This window comes from Leptonotus elevatus, chromosome 7, assembly GCF_054856555.1.
Source record: "Leptonotus elevatus isolate MCC_2025b chromosome 7, RoL_Lele_1.0, whole genome shotgun sequence".
Taxonomy (NCBI): Eukaryota; Metazoa; Chordata; class Actinopteri; order Syngnathiformes; family Syngnathidae; genus Leptonotus; species Leptonotus elevatus.
The window spans coordinates 18,952,530-18,977,478 of record NC_141245.1 but is presented as its reverse complement, the minus strand read 5'-3'; the positions used below and the strand labels follow the sequence as shown (position 1 = coordinate 18,977,478).

General features: G+C 41.2%; 1 protein-coding gene across 1 annotated transcript; it reads left to right on the top strand.

Annotated features, from left to right (window-relative positions):
- Positions 1–6,713: 6,713 nt before the first annotated feature.
- Positions 6,714–23,448, top strand: LOC147171383 (putative G protein-coupled receptor 149). Its single transcript, XM_086079859.1, has 5 exons — positions 6,714–7,791; positions 9,553–9,734; positions 11,180–11,664; positions 18,369–18,512; positions 19,149–23,448. The coding sequence occupies exons 1-5, from the start codon at positions 6,851–6,853 to the stop codon at positions 19,659–19,661; spliced, it is 2,265 nt and encodes a 754-aa protein (XP_085935985.1). The 5' UTR covers positions 6,714–6,850; the 3' UTR covers positions 19,662–23,448.
- Positions 23,449–24,949: the final 1,501 nt, after the last annotated feature.

The following is a 24,949-nucleotide window of genomic DNA, read 5'->3' as shown; positions in this document are numbered from 1 at the left end:
TGCATGTCTTCTTCTAACAAATGTGACAATTTACTCCCCAAAATGCTGCCAGCATTAAAGTGGCCAATTTCTATCAGTCTCAATATGCTTAAGCCTTCAGAGAAGCATTTAAATGAGCCCAGGAGGAGAGCTAATGGGGCCTTAATGAAAACCTCCACCCTGCTCATTAAAGTAGACATACACAAACAGACACATGCGCGCGCACACACACAAATATCAGACAGAAAACAAATATACAGAACGTGCACAGGCCACTGTGTTTGTCACGTGACCTGCATCATGCTCTCCTTTCATCACCTCCACTTTAGCGCATCCTGTCACAGGCTAGCAAGAAGCCAAATGCAGCGGTCGCCATGGCAACTTGTTAAAAAGCATCCCTTGCCGCAAGCAACTTTGATGTGGATGGGGTTCCCACTAAGGGTCATATGTTGTGCTATTTTTGAGTCCATCTACATTATATACACTCTGGGTGCTGGTTAAAAAACAGATAAATACAAAAAGCACCAGCATTAGTGTCTTCTGGAATGCTAATTGTCAGCAGCGCGGCACATCGGATCATGTTTAATTTTACGCAGGGAACTTGTTTACAACATGCCATAAGACACAACACTTTAGTGACTTATGTGCTCCTGTTTTGGTTAGCAATCAAGTTGAAGCCTCGCCCGTTAACTCATTTTTGACAGTGTTTGAACAATAGCCTCTTAGATCTGAAGTTCTTATTTCTATCACCGTCTTTATGTTGGGCCCCATTAGGGGGAAAAAACATTTTTAAGCAAACGCGACAACACTTTACTTTTAATGAAGAGACTGTTTGCTACGGTTCCTGTGATACACAATAGACAGATGTTGGTTGTTTGTGCGCCCACACTCAGTGTTTGCCATCATTTTTCTGCATAAGTATATTCCACTAGTCTTCATCGTTAGACTTTGACGAGCCTTCTGCTTGGCCGCCTCCTTTCTTCCCCGGCGTAATTGATTCCATTATGCCGGGCGAGCCGAAGGAATTCATCGTGATGATTAGTGTGACGCAGGCTGTGGCGAGGGAGGGTCACAGTTCACAGATGGAGGTGAGCCCCTCATCCCTGAAAAACCAGATCTAATTTGCCACATTTCTTCACATCTTGTTGATTGTTCCTCACACAGCTGTGACTCAGCTGGAGAGCTTAATCTTGTCCATCCTTACCTAACAGTTTCTGGCAAACAGATAGGAGTCTTTGAAAAGCACAAACTCGGATTATGATCATTTAATAACAGTACACCAAAACTGTGCGGATGCTGGTTTGAGGTTCACTTGCAATATTGCCACAGTGCAACAAGGCCATCTAGTGGTCAGTCAGAAAATCTGTATTATTATTATTATTATATTATTATTATCAGTGTTATTATTGTTAATATTATTATTATAACTTTATGCTTTCATACTTGTTAGAGAAACTTGTTATAATATTTTGTACACTGTGGACTTCTAGAATGATTATTTATTTATTCAAGTTTGTAAGAATTGTATGGCTCATACTGAGCTCTCCAGAAAGAGAAAAAAAAAGAAATGAAACATGGGATGAATACAAATTTTTTTGAAGTAATCCACCATTTAAATAATTTAACTCAGGGCAACCTGACATTTTTTTGATTTAAAAAAAACTTGAGATAAACTAATTGATTAAGGTGAGGCAAGTCAGTTACTTCCAGTGGTTGGTTGAAATTCAATTAATTAAATTCACGTCATTAGTGACAACTACAACTACTAACTGTATGTCTTCATACTTGCTCAAATAAACATTGTGATCTGGTACGCACATTCAATTGCAATATTGATTGTTGATCAAATACAATGTGAATATTGTTGGAGAGCTATTCATAATGCAACAATTGTATATCTTCATTAAAATGTTGTGAATTAAAATGGGCCGGTCTGAGCCATGAAACTCCAGGGCTGAAAATGAGCGTCATTCACACAAGCAATATAGAAAATGGATGGATGTGTTGTTTGTATCAGTGCAAGTGCACTCTGATTGGTTGCCTTTTACATGTTTGCCTCTTGCCCAGTTTGCTCATCTACGACCCTAATGAGAACATACATCAAAGATGATACATGAAATATGTCATATCTGGCTTTTTTGCAACAGCTGGTCAATTGGTGAGCTATTATTTATTGCTGCATGAAATATAGCCATAGAGAAAGAGTGAATTGTGAGCATCTCTTGGTACCTGCTGCACCCATGGGAGCACCTAAGATAAATTCACAGCATTGAAGTTCTTTGTCTTCATTTCCTTACCCAGTTTTTTTTCTCTCCATTTGCTGTCTTTGATGTGCAAGTAAAATATTTTTTTATTAATAATTGAAGCAACTAAGAATAATAAGTGCAATGTTGTCAAATGTGCTGTGCTGAACTGCGTCACCAGAGGCCTATAAGCAAACACATAAGCTACTGTACATTATGCAACATGTCGTAATACGGAGTACCAAGGTAATTCAGTTTGTCATCACATACAAAGCTGCTGACTTTTTTTTTTATTCACATCTGGGTATATATTACGCATATTATAGTTTTCTGTAATACTGTAGTGTATATTTTTATACCTCTATAGTTGTCTATTAACTGCTGATGGTTAGTATTGCTGGTGCTTATTATTTTTAGGGTTAAAAAACTAAAGAGCTGTGAATATTTTCCAGATGCATTGTAGGCTATACTACATCTCTTTATTCATGTTTAGCTTGCCATTCACATCTGTATAACGAATATTATGTTTTATTCATGTACATGCCACAAAGACTGCTGCTCTCATTCTCTGATGTAAATATATTATGCGCTATACATGGATTATTCATTTTTTGATATGAACCGGAGTAGCTGGGTACATAGACTGATCGGCAGCCAATCGCTGAGCACATATGGACAACCATTAACCTTCAAATTTTCAACTAAGGAAGTCAGAGTAGGCTACATGTGGCGATCAAGTCAACTCCAAGCCAAGACTCGAACCCAGAACCTTTCGACTGTGACGTGCTAATCATTACACCACCATTCTGCCACTGCAAGACTCGTGAGTTTTTACTTAGTATCTTCACCGTTGCTTTGACTTCAATTTTAATTATGAGAAGTGTCAGGGTAGGATGTCGGTAGTTGTGAGATCAAAAGTCTTCCTTCATTAATTTAAAGTTTTGGATTGGATTAGACTTCAGTAAGTGTTTATTGAAGTAGACAGTGCAATGAAAGTAGATACAAGCAAGTAATGAGGATGTCAGGTTTGAGCATTCGACCTGATTTAATGCGTCATAAAAAAATAATAAAAATAGCCCCTGCAAAGTGAAAGTTAAGGAAACAGTTTGGTGAACAATTTTAGCTGGTGTTAAAGAACATCTGGATGTGTTTCAAGCTGTAGAATGACAATTACATTTTACTGATTTAACTTTATTGAAGGGATTCATTTCACTGCAGCACATTTGATTGCTTTTTCATCACACTGGGAGGCAAAATCAAATCTGAAGCAATTAATGTGTATATTTTCGACCTATAGTAATACCTCGGGTTTTATGATGGTATTTCCTCTTACATTAGCTTATTTAGCTCATTTCAAAATGTGGCAAAATGTGTGTGTGTGCGCGTCCGTGCGTTTTTTTTAAGCTATTGGAGGGGAAGTCAACCCCCAAAATTTTCCTTCGCAATAATATGTTCATGCAGCCCCACGAGTCTAAATAAGGTATTCTTATTGCATTAGTGGAATATGACTTGAGCAGCAAAATCCAGCAGTTTTTAGCAGTATCAGGGGACGGCCATTTTGTCACTTAGTGTCGAGTGAAAATTACATCACAGTTGCTCAGGTCTCAGGTAACAACCAATTACAGCTCAGCTTCAGAAAACAAGTGAGCTGTGATTGGTCGAGTGAAAATGACATCACAGTTGCTCAGGTCTCGGGTAACAACCAATCACAGCCCTGCTTCAGAAGATAAGTGAGCTGTGATTGGTCGTTGCCTGAGCCCTGAGCAACTGTGATGTCATCTTCACTTGACAGCAAGTAGCAAAATGGCAGCCCCCTGAGATGTTTAACAATGGCTGGATTTTGCTTCATAATTCCTATTCCACAGATGTAATATTTATCAGAATGTCTTGACTAGTGAGGTCACATATAACATGTTAGTGTCAAGAAATGTTTATGGTGGATTTCCCTTTTAATTGTGTATGAAGAATAATGAAGTGATCAAATTAGTTATAGGCAAAATATTAACTTCTTACTGCTGAAAATGGCTAAATTAGTCAAGTATTCCTTTAAATCTCCTTTTTTGTGTTATTCAGCTACATTGACAATTATTGATTGACATTTTTTACGGTCTGGTTATATATACCGACTAACACGTTTTACTTCCTCACATTGCACACCCATGCACACACACACACATGCAAACTAGGTCACCTTGCAGTGTAACTCTGGGCTCAGCTGGTACGTGCGTTTTCTTTCATGTGTTTGTGTGTACACCCACGAGAGCTGCATTTTGTCCTCTAATGTTCCCCGCTGCGTCCCTGTGGCTCCAGAGAGAGAAGAGTCATTAGGCGGCCTCTCAGTCACTTAGCCCAAACTCAATTAACCGGCCACAAGTCAGAGATGTTTACACACTCATGTTTAGGATGCTTTCCCGCAATGTAGCAGCTTCTATACAATGACATCATTGAGTATAGTAGAGGCGTAGCGGACTTTACAAGTGTGGCCTGCCATTGCGCATATACTTGTACTCCATAAAAAGCAGAGTACAAGCTTCCTCTTAAAAGGGTGAACGCTCATGAACCTTGTGAACAAACATGGTGGTCCTTCGTAGTTGAAAATCCTTGAAAAGCTCATGGAGGAACAAAACAAGGACACAGCCTGGCACACAATGACATACACACACACACACACACACAGGCTGAATTGGCCTAGATGTAGTGTAAACATCTGTTCAGTGGCGTTAGGTAATTTCCAAGTTGTAAAATCTTATCTATAAAGAATTTTGTTGGCGATTTGGGTTTGAAGAAGCCATTTCAAGGTGAATCCCTGGACTCATTTTGCCATATAGTCCTAAAGTAATTTGTCCAAATGATCCCCAATTGGAAGCGGGTATCCTACACACACATGGGGATGCGATATTGCCAAGTTTTTTTGCCAGTGACATCTGTTGTGGGCTAAGCATGCAAGATTGATGATTATTCTAATGATTCGTGCATGGAACGGGGCAGTGCAGGACGTTTAATTGTTGCTGGCAACTTTAGATGAGACCTATTATGCATTTTTTTGTCCACAATTTAAAAGAGCTCCCACAAGTGCCTTAAAGGGGAAGTCAACACCCAAAATTTAATTTGACAATAATATATTCTATGCAGCCCTGCTAGTCTAAATATGGTATTCTGGTTGATATTGTGTTAGTGGAATATAAATTTAGCAGCAAAATCTAGCCATTTTTATCCATTTCAGGAGGCGGCCATTTTCCCACTTACTGTTGACTGAAGACGACGTCACATCAATGTTGCTCAGGTCTCAGGTAACAACCAATAACAGCACAGCTTCAGAAAACAGGTGAGCTGTGATTGTTCGTTGCCTAAGCCCGAAGCAACATTGATGTCATCTTCAGTTGACAGCAAGTGGCAAAATGGCCGCCCCATGAGATGAATAAAAATGGCTGGATTTTGCTTCATAACTCATATTCAACAAATGTGATATTAATCAGAATGTCATGTTTAGACTAGTGAGGTTACATATAACATATTATTGTCAAGAAATGTTTAAGGTTGACTTCCACTTTAATAAGATAACTGTGAATGTTTTCATCAAAATACCCCAAAGATTAAGAACTGTGCCTATTTGACATTGAGAGTAAGAATCAAATGCTCCAGATCAGATTCTTATAAATTATAATATTGTATTCAGAAATGACTCCTGTCCACCCCTTGCTACCACATAGCTCTGCCACTGATGTTTATTGATTCAGTTTACCTTCTATATTGTAAATGGTTTCGTGGGCTGCTCCATCTATTGTAAAGTGTGGGCTCTTGGGGTAAAATGTAGGACAATAATAATCAAAAAGCACCACATCTGCCCCAAAAGACGCCAGCCCACCGGGCATGTGCCCAATAATCCAGATGGCCAGTCCATCACTAGGTGTCCGTTCATTACCCTGAGGTTGTAGCCAGTGATTGCACTGTATATTGGTAATTACTCTCCCAGTGTTACCTGATCAATATGCATTGTTCTAATACTGTAAAATAAGCACCACCCACAACCCACTGTATATAGTTTACTCTTCTCTTTGTTAGGAAAAGCATATACAGCATCCATCAATCCATTTACCATAGCAGTGGAGCCAATCCCTAACTTTGAGTCAGGTGCATGGTACACCCTGGATCGGTCCCCCAACCAACCAATTCGAACCCGTTAATCGTAACCGTTACCTATACTTTAAGTTTGTAATTCATTATCCTACCTTAATTAGGTTTGGTTTATCTAAAGGGATTGCTAAGAGTATTGTCTTTGCTAATTGGTATGCAGGTGGAACACGTGTATGAAATGAATAGTGCTACGTGGGAGCTGTAGTAGTTTGTATGATGAGCCCAGCCCCATCGTGACTGAAGAGGAAAAGGGGGTGGGTTTCGACAACGTGTGCACATAAGCGAGGGTGCGAGGGTACGTGCCCCCCCCCCCCCCCCCCCCCCACACACACACACGGTGGCGCGCTCTGAGCGGCCAACTCAGCTTGGTCGACTCCACACACACCTACTTCCAAACAAAAAAAAAAAAAACGTGCTTTATGGCTATCTTTTCTGCTTTCTGTGCCAACTTTAGCGTCGTCTGATAGTAGGTAGACAACTTCATCGCAGGGAAGATGTCCACGCCGCACCTCAACTCCTCGCCGCCTGACCACAGCCACCTCTCGGCGGCCACAACCGGACGGACGGACGCCGCTGAGGTGACGGCGGAGGGGCGCATCCGCCTGCTGCTCTTCGCCTTGTGCGCAACCATCGCCGCCGCCACCTTCGTCGGCGGCGTGTATTCGCTTCTGTCCCTGCTGCAGATGAGAAGGAAGACGTCCCTGAGTCTCATCGTGGCGTCCATGTCCGTGGACGACCTGCTCAGCGTGGTGCCGCTGTCCCTCTTCCTCCTCCTGCAGTGGGAGCGGGACGGAGGCTCGGCCAGCTTGTGCACCCTCGCCGGGCTCCTTTACGTCTTCCAGGGGGTTTCGAGCAACATGAAGGCCTGTCTGATCGCCGGCTACACTTTTTACGTGACCAAGAGGTTCGGGGTGCTGCGCTCCGTCCGGCGGCCCCTCCGGGTGATGTGGGCCATCGCCGGCGTGTGGGTGGTCAGCTTAGCCGTCAGCGTGCTGCCTTTGTGCGGCTGGGGCAGTTTCGCGCAAGCTCCCCTAGGCTGCTTCCCAGAGAGTGACAGCTTCTACACATTGCTGCTCTTCCTTTTGTATTCGCTGTGTTTTTGCGGCTTGCTCTTCTTCTTCCTGCCGCTTACCTACCAGCTGCTGTGCTCCGGAGAGCCGCAGAGGAGCGTGCAGTGCGCGGGTTATATGGGCGACGTCCGCTCGCTTTCTCGGGACAGCCTGGACAAAAGTTTCGGCGCCTACAACCAACTGAGCCCGAGTTCGTGCGGGACGACGTGCGAGCTCAAGGAGGGGGTGGAGGCGGGCACGGAATTCCCGGGGTCCGTCTGCCGGCAAAGGTCGGCGACTGTGGGGGACTCGCCTGTGGCGTTTGCGCAAAAGCGCTTTTCTATGATCCTGGCGGTTGTCAGGGTTACTTTGTGGATGCCAATGATGATGAGTATAACAATACGCGCACCACACAACATTTAAACATGTATTATGTTCAATCTTCAATGCATTTCTCTTTTGCAAATGCGCTTGATTTAGCAGTGTCAGTAAGTGGTGCCTCGATATATACGTTTCCTGGCTATAGTATCTAAAATCATCTTAAGATAAGCCATCATTAACCCGTTAAAGCCAACTACTGTCTTTTTAAATAGGAAAACTGATAATTAAATGGCCACATTTTCAATTCAATTCAATGGACATTGTGTTGATCCTTCTGGTGTTTGCGCCTTGACCACATGGGGGCAGTATAATATCAACATATGGATACACATGAAAGAGAAGGTGACAACCGGTCAGAAAGCCTCAGTAGTATTGGCCGTTCTTCGCAGAGGATTAAGAATACATGCCTTTGAATATTGCTATATGACATGCTACATGTGTTTCAATTGTATACAGATTAGGTTAATGACTATTTTGTTGATGTTACTTAAACTGGCTTACTTAAACTTCGGCAAATTGAAATTAATGCTCATTGTATTGGGTGGTACAAAGTAGATACCAACAGCAAACTGTACCACAGCTGCAATGTTGATGCAGTGGGTCGCTGGCCTGCTTGACCCTGATGCAAGCAGACCCTAATATCAAGATGTTGAAGATGCGATTTATTATTATTATTATTATTATTATTATTACTTATCCCATGTACCAGCTGTCTAGAAAGTTATGCAGTAAGACAATGATCAATGCATAATTAAATATGTGCATGCAATAATAATCACTATAATATGTTCGAAAAAGTGCCATACGCGTCTACAAAATGTAGACTTCTAAAATGTATAGTTGTAGTATTAAATAAAATATTGATTTCCCCAAAATAATTGAATAATAAGATAAATTACTCAAGGTTTTACAAACTTTGACAGATGAATTCTCTCCAAGCCAAATACAGTAAGTGTTTAGCAAGTGAAATGAAAGTATTTGGCCGTGACTTTTTTATTTGCTCATAAATCCGTGTCCACCCACTTGTATGTTAAGGTCCTGCATGAAGAGGTGTAGGACGGACCAAGGAAGAACATTTTATTCTAGGATAGTGTATCAGTTAAGGAACCTTTTGGCCTTGACAGCACATTGGTTCTTAAGTATTCCTTTAGGATAGCAAGGATTTTGCAAGTCATGAACACACAAATAGTTTGGATACTTTCATTACAGAAAGAGAAAAGCCTTAAGGTCATTGGCAAAAAAAAAATGGATGAGTGACATTTGCCGAAATGCACACGAACAAATCCTCTGAAAGAATGCCAATATGATATGTGTCATATTAACGTTATTTTGAATCTGTTATGGCGCAATGACATGTAAAAACTATTAAGGTAAGGCAGCTTGGTCTTAAACACAGGTCACAAGGCCTTCAGCAAAACGAGGACTCAAAAGAAACAGCTAAAAACAAAATGGCAGCGAACAAAAGATGACAGTTCTTATAACCTTCTCGCGAAATTTTATACAGTAATCACATGATAGAAAAAGTTCAGTATGATGTTTTTGCGTATTCGTTGTGAACATATTTTTAGATTTACAGTAACCTTTTCAAAGTTATGACAATACAACGGCATCAAAACCCAGGATGCTGTACTGCACTCTAAAAAGCAGCCCTGATAAACAACATGAGTGATTCCCTCCACTGTCCTCTGCGTCTTCATCCGCACGCAAGTTGAATCGGCGTCATCTCGGATTCATTCGTATTCATGTCTGCCTCTCTTTCATTCACAGACTCTGATGCTGGTGCGCCACGCCGCCAATGCACGGAGCGCGTCCCTAGAGACGCTCGGCTTCATCCTCACGTTGCTGGCGCCTGCCGTTACGCCACTCTTCGTGCTATCCAAGCGCTGGATCCACATGCCGTGCGGCTGCTTCATTAACTGCAACCGTGAGCCCACGCCGGACCCTTCAGGTAGCCAGGAATCAAATACGAGGCCTAAATACTGTATTTTATAAGATAGTGTATTCTGCTCAAATGGACGTGACCAGATAAGCAGCACACGTCAAATAAACTGCATCATTTTTTCCCCTGGTAAAAAATATAAGTGGTTGAAAGCACCATATGTCACGCTTTTGACTGCATCTTACAGTGCCTGCAGAGCAGACGTGACATCTATAAACTGAGGTTCATGTTGGAGCTTTGCACTGGTGTGGAGCAAGAGCTGCTTCATTGTAGGCAGCGTGGTATCAGTTTCTACTAAAAGATTGCCTTGAGTTGTGCCAAATAGGCGAACAAATAAATCAACACAATATCAAAATTGAAACCTCCGTTTTCCCTTCAGTGCAAAAAACAGCAATTGCCACTGGGTTAAAGGAGGAGTCAACCCCCCCAAAAATGTTGACAATAATATGTTCTATGCAGCCCCACAAGTCTAAATATGGTATTCTGGTTAATATAGTGTTAGTGGAATATGAGTTAAGCAGCAAAATTCAACAGTTCCTATCAATATCAGAAGGCGGCCATTTTGCCACTTGCTTTCTTGTGAAAATTACATCACAGTTGCTCAGGTCTCAGGTAACAACTAATCACAGCTCAACTTCAGAAAACAGTTTATCTGTGACTGGCCGTTGCCTCAGCACAGATGATGTCATCTTCAGTCGACAGCAAGTGGCTAAATGGCTGCCCCCTGAGATGGATAAAAATGACTAGATTTTGCTGTATAACTCATATTCCATAAATGTGAAATTAATCAGAATGTCATGTTTAGACTAGTGAGGTCACATATAACATATTGTCAAGAAATGTTTAAAGGGATACTTGACTCATTGAGCCATTTTCAGCAGTAAAAAGTTAGTATTTTGTCCAGAATGAATTTGATAACTACATAATTTTTTGTATGCAATTAAATACCTTTAAAAACAAAATTTTCCACTTGCTGTCAACTGAAGATGACATCACCTGTGCTGAGGAAAACGTTTAACGACCAATGATGGCTCAGTTTGCTGACCAAACCCAGAAAACAGGTGAGCCATAATTGGTCGTTCCCTACTTCCTCAGCACAGTTGATGTCATCTTCAGTCAAAAGCAAGTGGGAACATTTGTTTTTAAAGGTATTAATTGTATACAAAAATAATGTAGCTATCAAATTCATTGTGGACAAAATACACAAACTTTTTTACTGCTGAAAATGGCTCAATGAGTCAAGTATCCCTTTAAGGTTGATACCACCCTGTGTCATAGTAGACGTGGCAACTGTAAAGCTGAAGTTTATATTGGGAGTATAGTAACAACAATAGGACAAGTTTTGTCTCTAGACTTGTCAGGGACACCCCAAATACACATGCAAACAAAGCACTAGACTAGACTGTAAGACTATTAGTCCGGACAGAAATGATTGTCAAATCTTCTATTCACAGCAATGAAAAGACGATTTGAGTTCAACCTTTCCCTCCAGAAAGGCTGCGGAGTGTTCAAGCTGTCTCACGCTCCCGTGTCTTACGCCGCCGCGCCGGCCGAGAAGCGAGCCTACCACAGCCTCTTCAACAGCGAATTCCCCAACAGCCGTCTGCATGCGCTCGAGAGTGGTGGGCTCTGCAGCTTGAGCCCAAATTTTGCTTTCAGTGATGCACTGCCCGTGGACAGCTCCTTTCATTCAGACCTCTTGCTAGAAGATGTCAGCGGCGGAGAGGCCCTGGCTGATTGCCCTCCGTTGCCCCGTGAGAACCATGGACGTGAGGAAGACTTGCCCTCTCTACTTCACCGAGAGAAGGAGCGCCATCTCACAGACACCTCGTCTGTATTCGAGGGCTCAGAGAGGAGGCTGTCGCATGAAGAGTGCCGGAAAATTGAGCTGACAGATTGGGAGTGGTGCCGAAGCAAATCAGAGCGAACACCCAGACAGGTAAACCAACGGCCACCCCACCCGCTCCGTTTGTAATTCTAACACCAAAGCACTTCATGAAGCAATTTGTAGCTGTCGTTTTGCGGTTTATGGCTGGTGAGAATATATTTTTTTCCCCCGACACATCAATTCATTGCTTTTGCATGCTAGTCAAACAATCGCTGCATTAGCATGCTATATATATTGACCATAAAGACGATTGACTATGAGCTTATTTGAGACTCAGGTCGGTAAAATGATTGGCTTTTACTCTCCCCTCATGTGTTTACATTTGGTCCAAAGGGAAATTAAAGTTTTATGCCTGTGCATATTTAGTTGGTTGTGATAAGCAACAGGTACACATTTTTATGGACACAAATGGACAAACCATCATAAAATCTTTATTTGTTATACAGGCGTTTTTAAAGTAATGTTTAACTATTCGTGGAACAAAATTTCAATATGGCTGTGTAGCTAACTATTTGTCTGATACAGTTTTCATACAATGACAACACGTTATATTGTCAGAATGTGCATCTATAATCACCTCAGCTAGCCAACATTGCAGTTGAACAAAAATAAGTTTTATTAGCAGCCTACACACGTCCTACTCAGTTTTTCATGGTTTTATGCAGAGGTCGGCCTCGTCGTTGATGGATGCTCACATTTTCGGCGAGTGCCTTATGATGCAACGTCTCTGAAAAAAATACACCCACTGAGAAGTGTCCACCTTTGGTTTTATAGTCAAACTTATTTGAGATTCAGATATTTCGTTTCTTACATTTTTTGTATTGTTATTATTATGCAAGAACATTTTTCTTCTTCCAAAACAGATGTATTTTAGATGTTTTCTTCCAATTTATCAACTATCGCTTGCTCGCCATAATTAGATTATAATAATTTGAATATTGTTATATCCTATCATGAACACCATTACCACTTCCAACTAACATTCTTAACTGACAAGTAGTTGAATAAAATTAAAGTCACACGACTCACCCATTAACAAGAGTTGACATAATGGAGAGTAAACTGAAAGTGATACTGCCACCTAGTGGCATTTTAAAGGTATTTTTGTTGTGGAGGAGTTGTGCTCATGCCTTTAATGCAGGGGTGCCCAAGTCCGGTCCTCAAAAGCCCCTATCCAGCCTGTTTTCCATGTCTCCCTCCTTCAGCGCAGCTGAATTGAATGATCAGCTCATCAGCACGCTTTACAGAAGCCTGATAACGATCCTGATCGTGAATCAGGTGTGTTAGTGGCGAGAAACATGGAAAACAGGCTGGATAGTGGCTCTCGGGGACCAAACTTGGCCACCCCTGCTATAATGATTCAAGTTGTGTTTGTTTTTAAGTCATATTTTTCCAAAAGATTAAGTGGGGAACAAAGTGTATTTGCCTGCTTTAGTCAGCTAAATAATTGTGTTAGGTGACGCTACCTCTGCCAGAATCGGTTTGGAAAAGTGATTAGCTTTGTTTGGTCAAGTGTACAATTATCCTTTTGATTAAAGAAGCGGTTTCTTCTTTTCATGAAGACACGTGTAGCAGTTCTGAGAAACTGCTGCTTTGTCTACTCTAGATCCATGCTAATCAGAATTTACTTGCAAGATAACAATTGTTTTCTAACTGCTCAGCTGCCTTGCAAGGTCTGCGTGTTTTTTTTTTTTTGTTGCCTCTAACTGTCTCATTTCTACATCTCTTGATCTGGGTTAAACCTCAAATGGATTGGGACCAGCCGTGCCATCGAGCGAGATGCTGTCTCCCATCCTTTAGGCAGAAAATGTCAGCCTGTCAGTCAAAAGCAAATATTCATTGCATGCGGCTCCACGGATTTGAGCTCACAGTTGGGCTCGGATCTATTTATTGACTTCTTAGAGGAGGGGTGTTGGAGCCTGCAATGTGTACTCTTATCTATATTAATTGGATTTATCCATTAGAGGCTAACATGTTTTTGTAATTGTGTTTTTCTGGTTTGCTTGGTACAAGGACACTGTGAAGGGATTCAACAACTGAACTCAGCAAGGCACCATCTTAGCCTTTTTTTCTTTTTTTTTCATTTCCAAGCCCAATTGAAATAAGATTAAAGAGTTCAAATGATTAAATATTTGGAGGGAGTTAGAAGTGAAATACCCGTGGAGTTTTATGCATGAAATACTACACGCTGTCTCTGCTCTACTTAAATGTCTGATGCAGGGGTGCTCAAGTTTGGCCCCCAATACCGATTCCGATACCCAGGTTTGCAGTATCGGCCGATGCAGATACCATACCGAAACCTGCGTTGTTGTTTTTTCTCAACATGAAAAAGCTGTCCTGCCTTTGGTTCAGAGCATTCAAGGGCCAATAGGATATCTTAGCTCGGGGTGCAGTGAACATGTCACACATCAGTGAATGTCGTGTCAGAATTAATGGTATCGGCATGTTACTTGTTAGTACTCACCGATACCACTGTGTTAATGCAGTATCGGAGCCTCTGCCGATACCAGTATCGGTATCGGAACAACACTAATTTTCATCCACGAGAGCCTCTTTCCAGCGTATTTTCCATGTTTCCCTTCTGCAGCACAGCTCAATCTAATGATCAGCTACTCAGCAAGCGTTGCAGAAGCTTGATAATGATCCTGATCATGAATCAGGTGTGTTAGTGGAGAGAAACAGGGAAAACAGGCTGGATAGGGGCTCTCGAGGATCAAACTTGAGCACCCCTGGTCTGAAGTATTTTGGCTTGAAAATCACCAGAGGGTGTAAAATTCACCGAGCAAGCATCCACAGTCTGGCTTTGGCTCCCTCTCGCTTTGCATCTTGTTTAAGTCAAAGACATTGACTGCCATCTTGTGTACATGTGAAGGGTGCGTCCGACTTTTATGTCATAAATTAATGTCAAATTTAATGTCAAAAATATAAATGTTTTCAACCTCAGAGACCCGTGGTGCTCTCTGCAGACGAGTAAATAAACGTCAACTATATGAAAAAATACAGAAAGGCTGAAAAATGGCAAAATTAAAGAGCCTCCCACTCCCCATGGTACATGAAAAGCATCTTATTTATCCTGCCGTGCAAACTGCAGAGACCCACAAAGCTATACATCACCAACAAAGTTTGTGATTTATGGTGCGCCTGGCTGTGTTTTGTTGCTCATTAGCAGGCTAGATGTCATTATCCATTGTCTCTGCTGCATAGTGTCAACACCCCTAGCCTCCAGCCTCCACAGAGAGAGGCGGAATTAAAGCTTAAAGACATCTTTAGCCTCTCAGTGACTTCAGACTGCGCCGGCGAGCACGTTTGCCACGCCGCGACCCGGGGGGGGCTTTATTGTGCGTTCACGTGGAGCAAAACAAGCCTTCTGCGAGCAGATCCATTCACGTAAATAGATGCTGTTACTGCATATGGTTACAGGGTGCACAATGAAAAGGAAATTCGTATTGAATATGGCGAGACACTACGAAATCATAATCGATACCCTGCAAACATCAGAGAAAATGCTCACATTGATCGAGACAGACTGGAGAATGAGTCTCACAGGTAACAACATTAGAAACAGTACACCTGTGGCATCGTTTTATACACGAGCAGGGTTTTCTTTTAAGACTCTCAACATTGGTCTAAATATGGTAATCTGGTTAATATTGTGTTAGTGGAATATCAGTTAAGCAGCCAAATCCAGCCATTTGTATCCATCTCAGGGGGCGGCCATTTTGCACTTGCTGCCGACGGACGATGACATCAATCTTGCTCAGGTCTCAGGTAACAACCAATCACACCTCCGCTTTAGAAAACAGGTGAGCTGTGATTGGTCGTTGCCTGAACTCTGCGCAAAATTAATGTCATCTTCAGTTGACAGCAAGTGGCAAAATGAGATGAATACAAATGGCTGGATTATTATTATAATTATTATTATAATATTGGAATATTAATCAGAATGTGATATGTGTCACATATAACATATTATTGTCAAGAAATGTTTAAGGTTGACTTTCACTTTAAAGTATTATTTGCCTGCAACTGTTTTCCAAGCAACTGAGAGAGAGAGGGAAAAAAATGACCCTTAACACACCCCACACCACAGGATAATCACTCAGAGATATCAGAAAATCGCATCTTAGCTGACTTTAATCGTGAAGGAGGAAAAATGCTCAAATTTGGCTTGATTGCCTATATGAGAGAACCCCGTTTTAGCTTGACTCAAAGTATTATAATGCTAGATAGCGAGCTAAAAATGTGCAGTTTTGACAAAAAAAATTCGCAATATGTTTTTTATTGTGTTGGTAGCATGTACATAGTTGGTAGAGAATTGCATCATACCGAGAGGTGTTATCTTGGTTACTTTATGTTGCTAAAGAACGGCAAAATTATGTGCTGACCTGATACACTTGGCTACGATTCCATCAGCTGACACTACACTGATTTACATTCATTTATTGGAGACGCAGGATAACCTTCATCCAATGCAGCACCCTTAAACGTAATCATTTATTATTTGATTTCTGGCAGATCCCGCCTAAATAGATTTATGCCTCCACAACGCGCTCACTTCCATCTGTGTGCTCATCACTCTGATGGCTTCTAAGCATTATTTGATTTACTTGACAATGTGCCGTCAGCATTCAAGTCTCACTGCCTCCCTATTTCCACACTATTCCCCCACTCATTCACACTGATGCAGACACTGACAAGGTAATGGAGCCAGGTATTGACATCCTCTTTTGTCTCTAATGTGCACCTTCTCCACGATCATTACAGCAGAGGCTGCTAATGTAAATAATGTGGAGGCCTTAATGACACCCGCCACAGTCTCCGCCTGCTGTCTCCTTTGCAAACAGAGTAGCCACAGCTCAATTATTTAGTGACAAATCTACCATAAAGTCGCCGCGGCCTGGGCTGCAATTAAACAATCACGTTATTGGTGTGGAAACAAAGGAGATGGAGACCACGACTGTCTAGCTGCAAAGCAGGTTGGGTTTATTATGTCAATTCAGTACAGAAACTTAACAAGCACAAAACCAGCTGAGTGTATAAAATGGTTTAATATTGCAGCATTGTCACTTACATCCCTTCGTCTTTGTATTACTAATATTTAGGTTTGGGCAATTAATCGATTTTTTTTTCTATTAATGTGAGTTCATTTGTCAGTAGTCAGGACAATTATTTTATTTATTTATTTAGCGGCATCTATACTGTAGTTCAAAGTGTGGAAACTAGTTTCTAAAAGCACAGTGTGCTAAGTGCCATGGGGCTAGTTTGCAATATGTAGCAATTTCCCCCAAAATATATTTAGAATAGCCCTTTTATGTGACCATTTCTTTTACTCAAACATCTTCTAATAAGCAGATTAACAAGCTTAGCTGTTCACAATGGCTACTCCTGAGTCCTGATGGCCTATTGCTAATAGTTTTCAGACTGGATTCTGGTTTGAATTTCCCACCCTGTCTGTGGATGTGATGTCATTGTCTACATGAGAAGGGAGTGTGCAGTTTCATTTTTCGGCCACATGTGGCAGTAACGATTCAAAATTTTATTTTCTGTATTCAGCAGCTCATGCAAAATCCCTTTTGGTAGCTTTCTGTAAAACTAGAAACAAAACTCAAAACAAACTTCTTTTTTTTCATCGAGTTGTAGATTTGTTAATTTGTGACTTCGTTTGAGGAGCAACTTTCTCATTTTGAGGAGCAATTTTTTTTTGCAGGTTTGCCAAGACTTTTATTAAACAATAAAAATATGACAATATACCAAATGAACAACTAGTTTCCTTTTTTATATATACATGTATACCGTATATTACCAACAGTTTCTATTTCTTACATTCACATAAATAGTAAATAGTAGCAAAGTTGTTTTCTTGTCCACAAACATATTCAGCGAGTTTAAAAAAACAAATATACATTACAAATAACATGAAATCACATTAATACACAGTACTTTTAACTTTGTGAGCATCAAACATAAAATGAAAAAAAAATGCTGATGTTATTTTCTTACTGTATTTTCAAAGATATCTATATTTATATTTATTAGCTTATATATGCACCTGTAGTACTCACCTTTTGCCTCTAATTATTGCATTTGATTAATCTCAAGAAGGGAAATTGTTTTTACACCACGTTTTCCTACTTAATTGACATCATAGACACTTATTAATGCAAAGAGATAAACTCACCAAACAATACTGTGGTCACAGCTAACTTGGCACCTTCTGCATTAGCAACCCTTTAATAGAAAGAATAGCCATTAGAATAGCTTGGTAGCTAGCAAGTAAAACACATTTAAATGTCATTTGCTGCTTGAAAACGGTTACATGATCAATATTCAAATAACGTCTTTACTGTGGTGAACTAAAATTATACTTGCACCTGTAGGCATGTTTTGTTTTTTCATGTTCAACGAAGTAATTACCGGAGAAAACACAGTTTCACTTCGGTATCAGGTGGCCTCCTGCCGCCTGAGGTCAGGTGAACAACACGGCCAAGCAACAGGAAGTAACTCGTCTTCAGGTGTTATGAGCCGCCAAAATAAATTACGTTTTCAAAGTAAAAGCCTGTAATTGATCGAAATAAAAATTAAATATAAAATAAAAAGCACAAATATTAAGTAAAATGGAAACAAAACCGTAAATATAATTTTATGTGCAAAGCTGTTATTAATAGTGTGTAAATTACGTGAAAATATACAGAAAGATGATCGTACACCTTGATATAAAATGGAATAATTTTCAATGGACTCTTCTCTCAATGTAGAGGTCATCAGCTGGTCTGTCCATCCCGCTGTGCGCCTTCCAGGGAACCGTGTCTCTGCAAGCCCCCACTGGAAAGACCCTCTCTCTGTCCACCTACGAGGTCAGCAGTGACGGACTGAAAATCTCCCCCAACAATGCCAAGAGGGTATGCAAAGACCTCCTATTCTATCCATAAATTAAATCCATAAATTGCTTATGTATTCGAGTCTCATTTTGTTTATTTTATTCATTGGTTTTGTGTCACTGATTATGTACTTGTTCACTCGTTAGAATGTTTGTTGTTGTCAGTTTTAGCAGGGCTGTATTTCAGGGTACTTTCAAGCAACATGTTTTTGATTGACCTTAGGGGAGTTATTCATTTACCGGTATGCTTATGACTAAGGCTGTTCTTTGTGGTGAAGACATGCACTGTATCATCATATTAAATAAGATGAAAATGTTTCTATTATTTGGTCATTGTTGATTTAAAGGTGAAGTCAATCTTAAAAATGTATTGTCAAGAATATGTTATATGTGACCTCACTAGTCTAAACATGACATTCTGATTAATATTGCATTAGTGGAATATGAGTTATGAAGCAAAATCTAGCCGTTTTTATCCATCTCAGGGGCGACCATTTTGTCACTTGCTGTCGATTGAAGATGGCACCCCAGTTGCTCGCAACCAATACCAGATTTTATATGATCTAGCTTTTCCTCGAGGGACAAACAAACATATGAAATGGACAAATAGATGTTAATGCGACAAATCCGACTATGCTAATCTCTTGCTGGCCTACAGGTGGAGGTGTACCGCTCCAAATCGGTGGGGCATGAGCCCAGTGCAGATGACAAAACGTCAGGTGGCCACACAGGCAATGTGAACATCGCTGATGTCAGTATGGGACTGGACATCGGAACCGAGGTTGGGGACACCAATGTCAAGATCCACCTGGAGGTCCTGGAGATCTGCGATAATGAGGAGGCCATGGACAGCGTCTCCATTGTGTCCAACATCAGTCAGTCGTCCACCCACGCCCGCTCGCCGTCACTGCGCTACTCACGCAGGGAGAACCGTTTTGTTTCCTGTGACCTGGGTGAGACGGCCTCTTACTCCCTGCTCATCCCCACCACCATCAACCCCGAGGCTGAGGCCATCAACATCACCATTCCCGACACGGTGGAGGCCCATCGGCAGAACAGTCGGAGACAGACGCAAGGGAGCTCGGGATATAAAGAGGAAATACAGCTGCTCAACGAGGCCTACAGAAAACAAGCTGGAGACTTGGAAGACTCTCCCGTGACGCAAGACTAGGACAACCCCTGGCAAGGCCAACTGTTATCAAATATGATTTGTCTTTATTTGATTTTCCTTTCATTTATTAATTGGTTGCCATTTCCATTGCACACTACAAAAGGAGGGGCATTGGTAGTGCAGTGGTTCACACAGCTGACTGTTTAGACGGAGACACAAAATTGGTGAATCATTTTGTTTCTGGGGTGGAAAGAAAGCACAATGACGGCATCACCCACCTTACAAACTCTCCGTCTATACTTCTCCGGTCCAGAAGTTAGGGTCAGCCGGGTTACTTCCATGTCCGATCCTACCTCTCCGAGGTGCACACCTAGTCCAGCTGGTGAGACATAATCCTGCCAACATGTCATGGGTCTGCCCCGAGGCAAGCTCTAAACTTTTGACATGCCCTGAAGACATTCTTAGGGAGGCATCTAGGAATTATTCATAATGGATGCTCCAGACACCTCAACTAGCTCCCATCTGTCAAGATATGTTTCGTTCACAAAGTCAGAGTTTAGGACTATAGCTGAGAGTGGGTACATACAAAGATGGATCATTTGAGAGCATCAACAATTCATTTGTCGATTTTACGCTCCGTCTGTCAATTTCCCCCCAATACATCCAGCGATTCATCCATTTTTCTATTTGCTAACCTAGATGAATTGGAGTCTATCCCAGCTGATTGTGGGCAAAAGGTAGACTAGCCTACACCTGGGACTGGTCATCAGTCACAGTGTAGGGATCCCCAATTCCAGTACATAGTAAACACTCGGTTCAACGCTGCTTGCTATTTAGGTGTGTCTATTTGCAAAAGCGGGTCAATGTAAACCACTGCGTCGTTGTAATTTTTGAACAAATGAGATAAATAAACACAGATCAACCAACGTTAACACATAAATGTTAGCTCACCTTAATGCCGTGTCTTAGTTTTGGTCGTGCCAACCCAGGACTCTTCGCCAGTAAAGTAGGCCTAGTTAGCACATGGTATCCATTCTCTAAAAGCAAAGTTAGGGGCATAAACCAATGGAGACTTTAACTACCGTATCGTTCTGCATCTCCTCATCGCATCTCATCATGCCTCACCATTTCTCGTTAGCCTCCATTTTTGTTGTTTGCTAGTGTGTCTCTTTCTGGCATACATTCAGTGCTACATGTTTTTTTTTGTTTTTTTTTGCCAGCTTGATATTTGTGATACCGGTCAACTAAGCAGTGGAAATGGAGCAGCAAACAATTATTCCCTGTCACTGAACCACTACACTATAAGTAACCAAACAAACAAAACCTCAAGATGCTTAAAAATAAAATCCCTCCACGTGAAATTGACCATCTCACCCTGAGTGATCCAAACACTGAAAAGGGAGTCAGGTCTTCCTTGGAAGTTGACACATCCCTCCACATTGCACAGTCCATCACTGTTCGCTTTAGTAATTTTCTCTTCAACATGTTTTGCGTCTTACAAGTAAATGAATGGTAAACAATGCGAAACCTCCTGCCTGTGTTTTGTGCTTGGCGGCGATAAAGACTAAGTAGGTTTGATGAAGAAAAATTGGACTTTCACTAGATTTAGGCAGAGATAAATGGATTGGGACATGTTTTAAGGGTGAAAATGTGGTCACATGTCTGATGTCACCAATGACCGGGCCAAGAGGGGAGGGGTCAGCTGACCCGTGAGTCTGACTCATCCCTGTTTGTTTTGTTTTTTTGGTCTTTTTTTCTTCTTTAGTGTTTCATAATGAAATGTTGCCTTGACCACATGGGCGCAGACCTGATGATAATAATGTTTTTTGATGTGGCTACCACAAGTGTTCATACTTGTGTTTTTCTGTTGCTCACTGCACCGTCTTTGTTTTAATTATGCTGTGTTTCTCCTTGCGCCTGCTCCACACCCATTATTTATTGTGCGCTCAGTGTTTTTGCTATCAAATGAAGAGACTGCGAGGCTAAATAAGAAGAGGTGCCAAGGTAAGGCGAGCACTTGTAAAAGAGTTCACGGCATTATTGGAGGCGATGTGAGGACTCTTACAGTATGCCTCTGCGTTACACAGTGTTTTTTTCCCTGCACACATGAATGGACTGTAGAGTGACTCCAATCACAGGAACAATATGTGTCTCACTTCCCATCAAATCAGAGAGCCATCTGGGGGGTTTCATGCACACATGCATAAATCCAGATTCCAGAAGTCAGTTTGTGCATTTTAAGATCAATTTGAATTCTTATTTTCCTGGCGAGCATCTATCAGACCCAAATATGCCTTAACGTTCCCAGATAATGAAGTGAATATGCGTGCGTGCGCGTGCCTGTGTGTAAAAACAGATTAGGTATTCCAGACCAATTTGAAAATATGTTTATGCGATATGTTTTTGCTGGTGTGTATAGCCACCTTGAATACATCCTCTTTAAGGCAGTCATTTGCAGGCTTCTCAATCATCCTGTGGCGATCGCAACTCATCAGCTGCAACATGTTCCTTCCCCCTGAATAATGTTGTCATTAAAGACTCATTATGAGGAAATTGCCTATGAGTAGACTACATAGAGAATTTCCATTTCCAGCGATGCCAGGTAAGACATGTATGAGAATTGCAGTAGAACCGCAAGGGTCGTAATGAATGTAAAAGTTGAATTCCATGTCAGCTCTTAATGGCGCCAAAGGCTGTCAGTCGAGCATCCAAGCGCAGAGCAGAGGATACAAGTTGAAGCCCTCAATTATCCACTTGCGCCTTATTTTAAATGAATCTTTGCATCAAATGGATCAATTCACGTTTTGCTTTCTTGACAGTGGGAATTCAGGGTTTGCACATCAGGCGGTCTGCATATTTATTCATTCGTGTCAGTCGTCTGGTTCAGTACACAACACACAACTGGGATTCCTTATAAGCAGGAAAAATAATCTATTTAGGCTTTCATTTGATGCACTGCTGTGATTATTCCACAAAACCTTGATGACATACTCATTCATTTGTGCTCTTTAGATGTGTTTAATTTATTTTTATTTTTGTATTGCTTAAAGGGGACATATAATTGTAAAAAAAACCCTTTTATTTTCTCTCTCCACATCTTAAAACAGTTTCATTGTATCTTAATAAAGGGTCTCTGACATTCTTTGGTCAAAACACACAAAAGATAAAAGATTATTCCACATTTGTATCCATGGTTCCCCAAATCTATTGGTAATTTATTGGTATCATTATGATTAACTCCTTGAATTCCTCTGCTCACCCGCTCCCTATTCTACAGGCTGATGGGCATTTGTTACCATGACGAGCAGGAGCAGATCTAGGGTGTGGTCTATGGTATGAAGAGATAATCAGAAAAATAGTCAAAAATCAGAGAACGACAGATGTTTTCACTCGGATGGATAAGAGCACTCAATTACATTTATCAATTTGTATATGTGGTTCAAGCAGAGTACAAAACACATTTAAAAACACACTTAAAAATGGCTGATCTTCACCATGTGTTGCTTCCAGGTCAGGGTGGCATGATGCACATTCACTTCATTGTTATGTCACAGTGGGACCCAATTCAGAACTGTTCGTTTACGGACACATTTTCTGCAACAGGCAGCTCAGCAGAAAATATGTACTTGATTGTTTAATAAATGGTTGGGCACTGGGCAGGCACTCCAGTGACCATGCAAGCAATTCCCCCCAAAAATCTCATAATATCTCTCCTTGGCAAGTATATTTTAAAAGTGTGAGTGTGATGTATAGTGCAAGTAGAGCGATAGGATCCTAAAGGTAGAAAAGGTGAATGTGGCACTGAGAAAGTTGTCGACGCCGAAAATAAAAATATTCCGGCCTCCTTCCTCTTTGTTTCATTCAAGGACTTCCACATCCCACTCACAACCTCACAGCATCATCAGAAAGAAACCTGCATATGTTGCAATAATTAGCTTGTAGAGCAACCGCTTTATTTAATACATTGATAAATATTTATATTAAAAAAAGTGTTTACACCCAAGGCTTATTACGATTCAGCGGACACACAGATGATTTGTATGCATCGCTGGTCACCCCGAGGCTAACAAAACAAGGTGTGCAGACTAGCAGTGGGCGATGAAAAAAAAATCCTCTGCCTCATCGCTCACATCCTTCACGATTCTCGTTAGTTTTCTCCCACTTGATGCTTCCTTCTCTCATTCAGCTTTCTCCTGCTGGGCAGTACCAAATAACACCACAGACACATTTACTGCTTTTGGCAAACACAAATTAGGTTTGGTTTTCCCAAGCACATGATAGATGTCCTCAAATAGTGGCTTCTCGATGCCGTGCCTCAATTAATCACTGGGTGCATTCTCATCCACAAATAGACTCCTCCCTGTTTCTGAGGGTTCCTTGGTCACCGGAGTTACTTTTACTCATTGACTGATACCGACCGTGTGTTCTTTGTTGGTCATTACTGTGACACAGACCAGCAGTAGAGAAGACGTGGCATCTGTAAAGCTGTTGTTTCCAGCCGCGACACAGCACTGTGTGAAAGACGCAGGAACTAATGCGTCCATTTTGCAGAAATTCTGTATTTAAGAGGCTGCTGAGCTGATACAGCAGAGAAGGTATGTGAGTGCGTGTTAGGAAAGTGGAAATTATTTGTCGAGACAGGGTGGAGGAGGATGAGGAGGAGGAGGAGGAGGAGGAGGAGGAGGAGGAGGAGGAGGAGGAGGAGGAGGAGGAGGAGGAGGAGGAGGTGAATGTTGGGTGCAAGGTCTTCATAATATGCCATGAATGACTCCCGCACACCTTCCATCCCTCCTCATGTTCTCACACACATGTTTTATGATGTTCACCATTTGGTTGACAGCCAGATGAAATGTGACTGCTTCATTTAAATTTGTCACATCCCAACAGGATTAGACAAAAAAAAAAAGTCCTGAGAACTGTCCAATTGATGCAAGTGAGAATAAGCAACAACAACAAAATTAAAGGTGTAAAGAACATAAAAGTGTCAATTTTGTTTTGTAGCTAGTATGAACAAAATTCAGAACTATTACAGAAAAATTGCTTTGCTGGTCTGGTTCGGAAACGTCATGGAAAATTGACTTTTAAATGGTTTGTATACAAATAGTTTAGCCGATACGTGTTTATCTTTGGTATGTTTTGACAATGTCCTGTCGTGATACCTTTGATTGCATCCCTTCCAACTCCTTTGTACTACCTACTGCTTTTGTTCACTATGTATTTGCTCTATTCTCTTTTTTCTCTGTTATTTCCAATAAATACACATCTCTTTTCAGTTTTCACATAACAACATAGAGAAGTGTATCAAACATCCTGCTGCACAGAATAAGCTGTTACGGCATCAAGGCTAA

Coding starts and splice junctions, on each gene's coding strand:
- LOC147171383 (XM_086079859.1), top strand. CDS start 6,851: ATGTCCACGCCGCACCTCAACTCCTCGCCGCCTGACCACAGCCACCTC. Junction 9,735..11,179: donor GCCCACGCCGGACCCTTCAG/GTAGCCAGGAAT, acceptor TTCTATTCACAG/CAATGAAAAGACGATTTGAG. Junction 18,513..19,148: donor CCCCCAACAATGCCAAGAGG/GTATGCAAAGAC, acceptor GCTGGCCTACAG/GTGGAGGTGTACCGCTCCAA.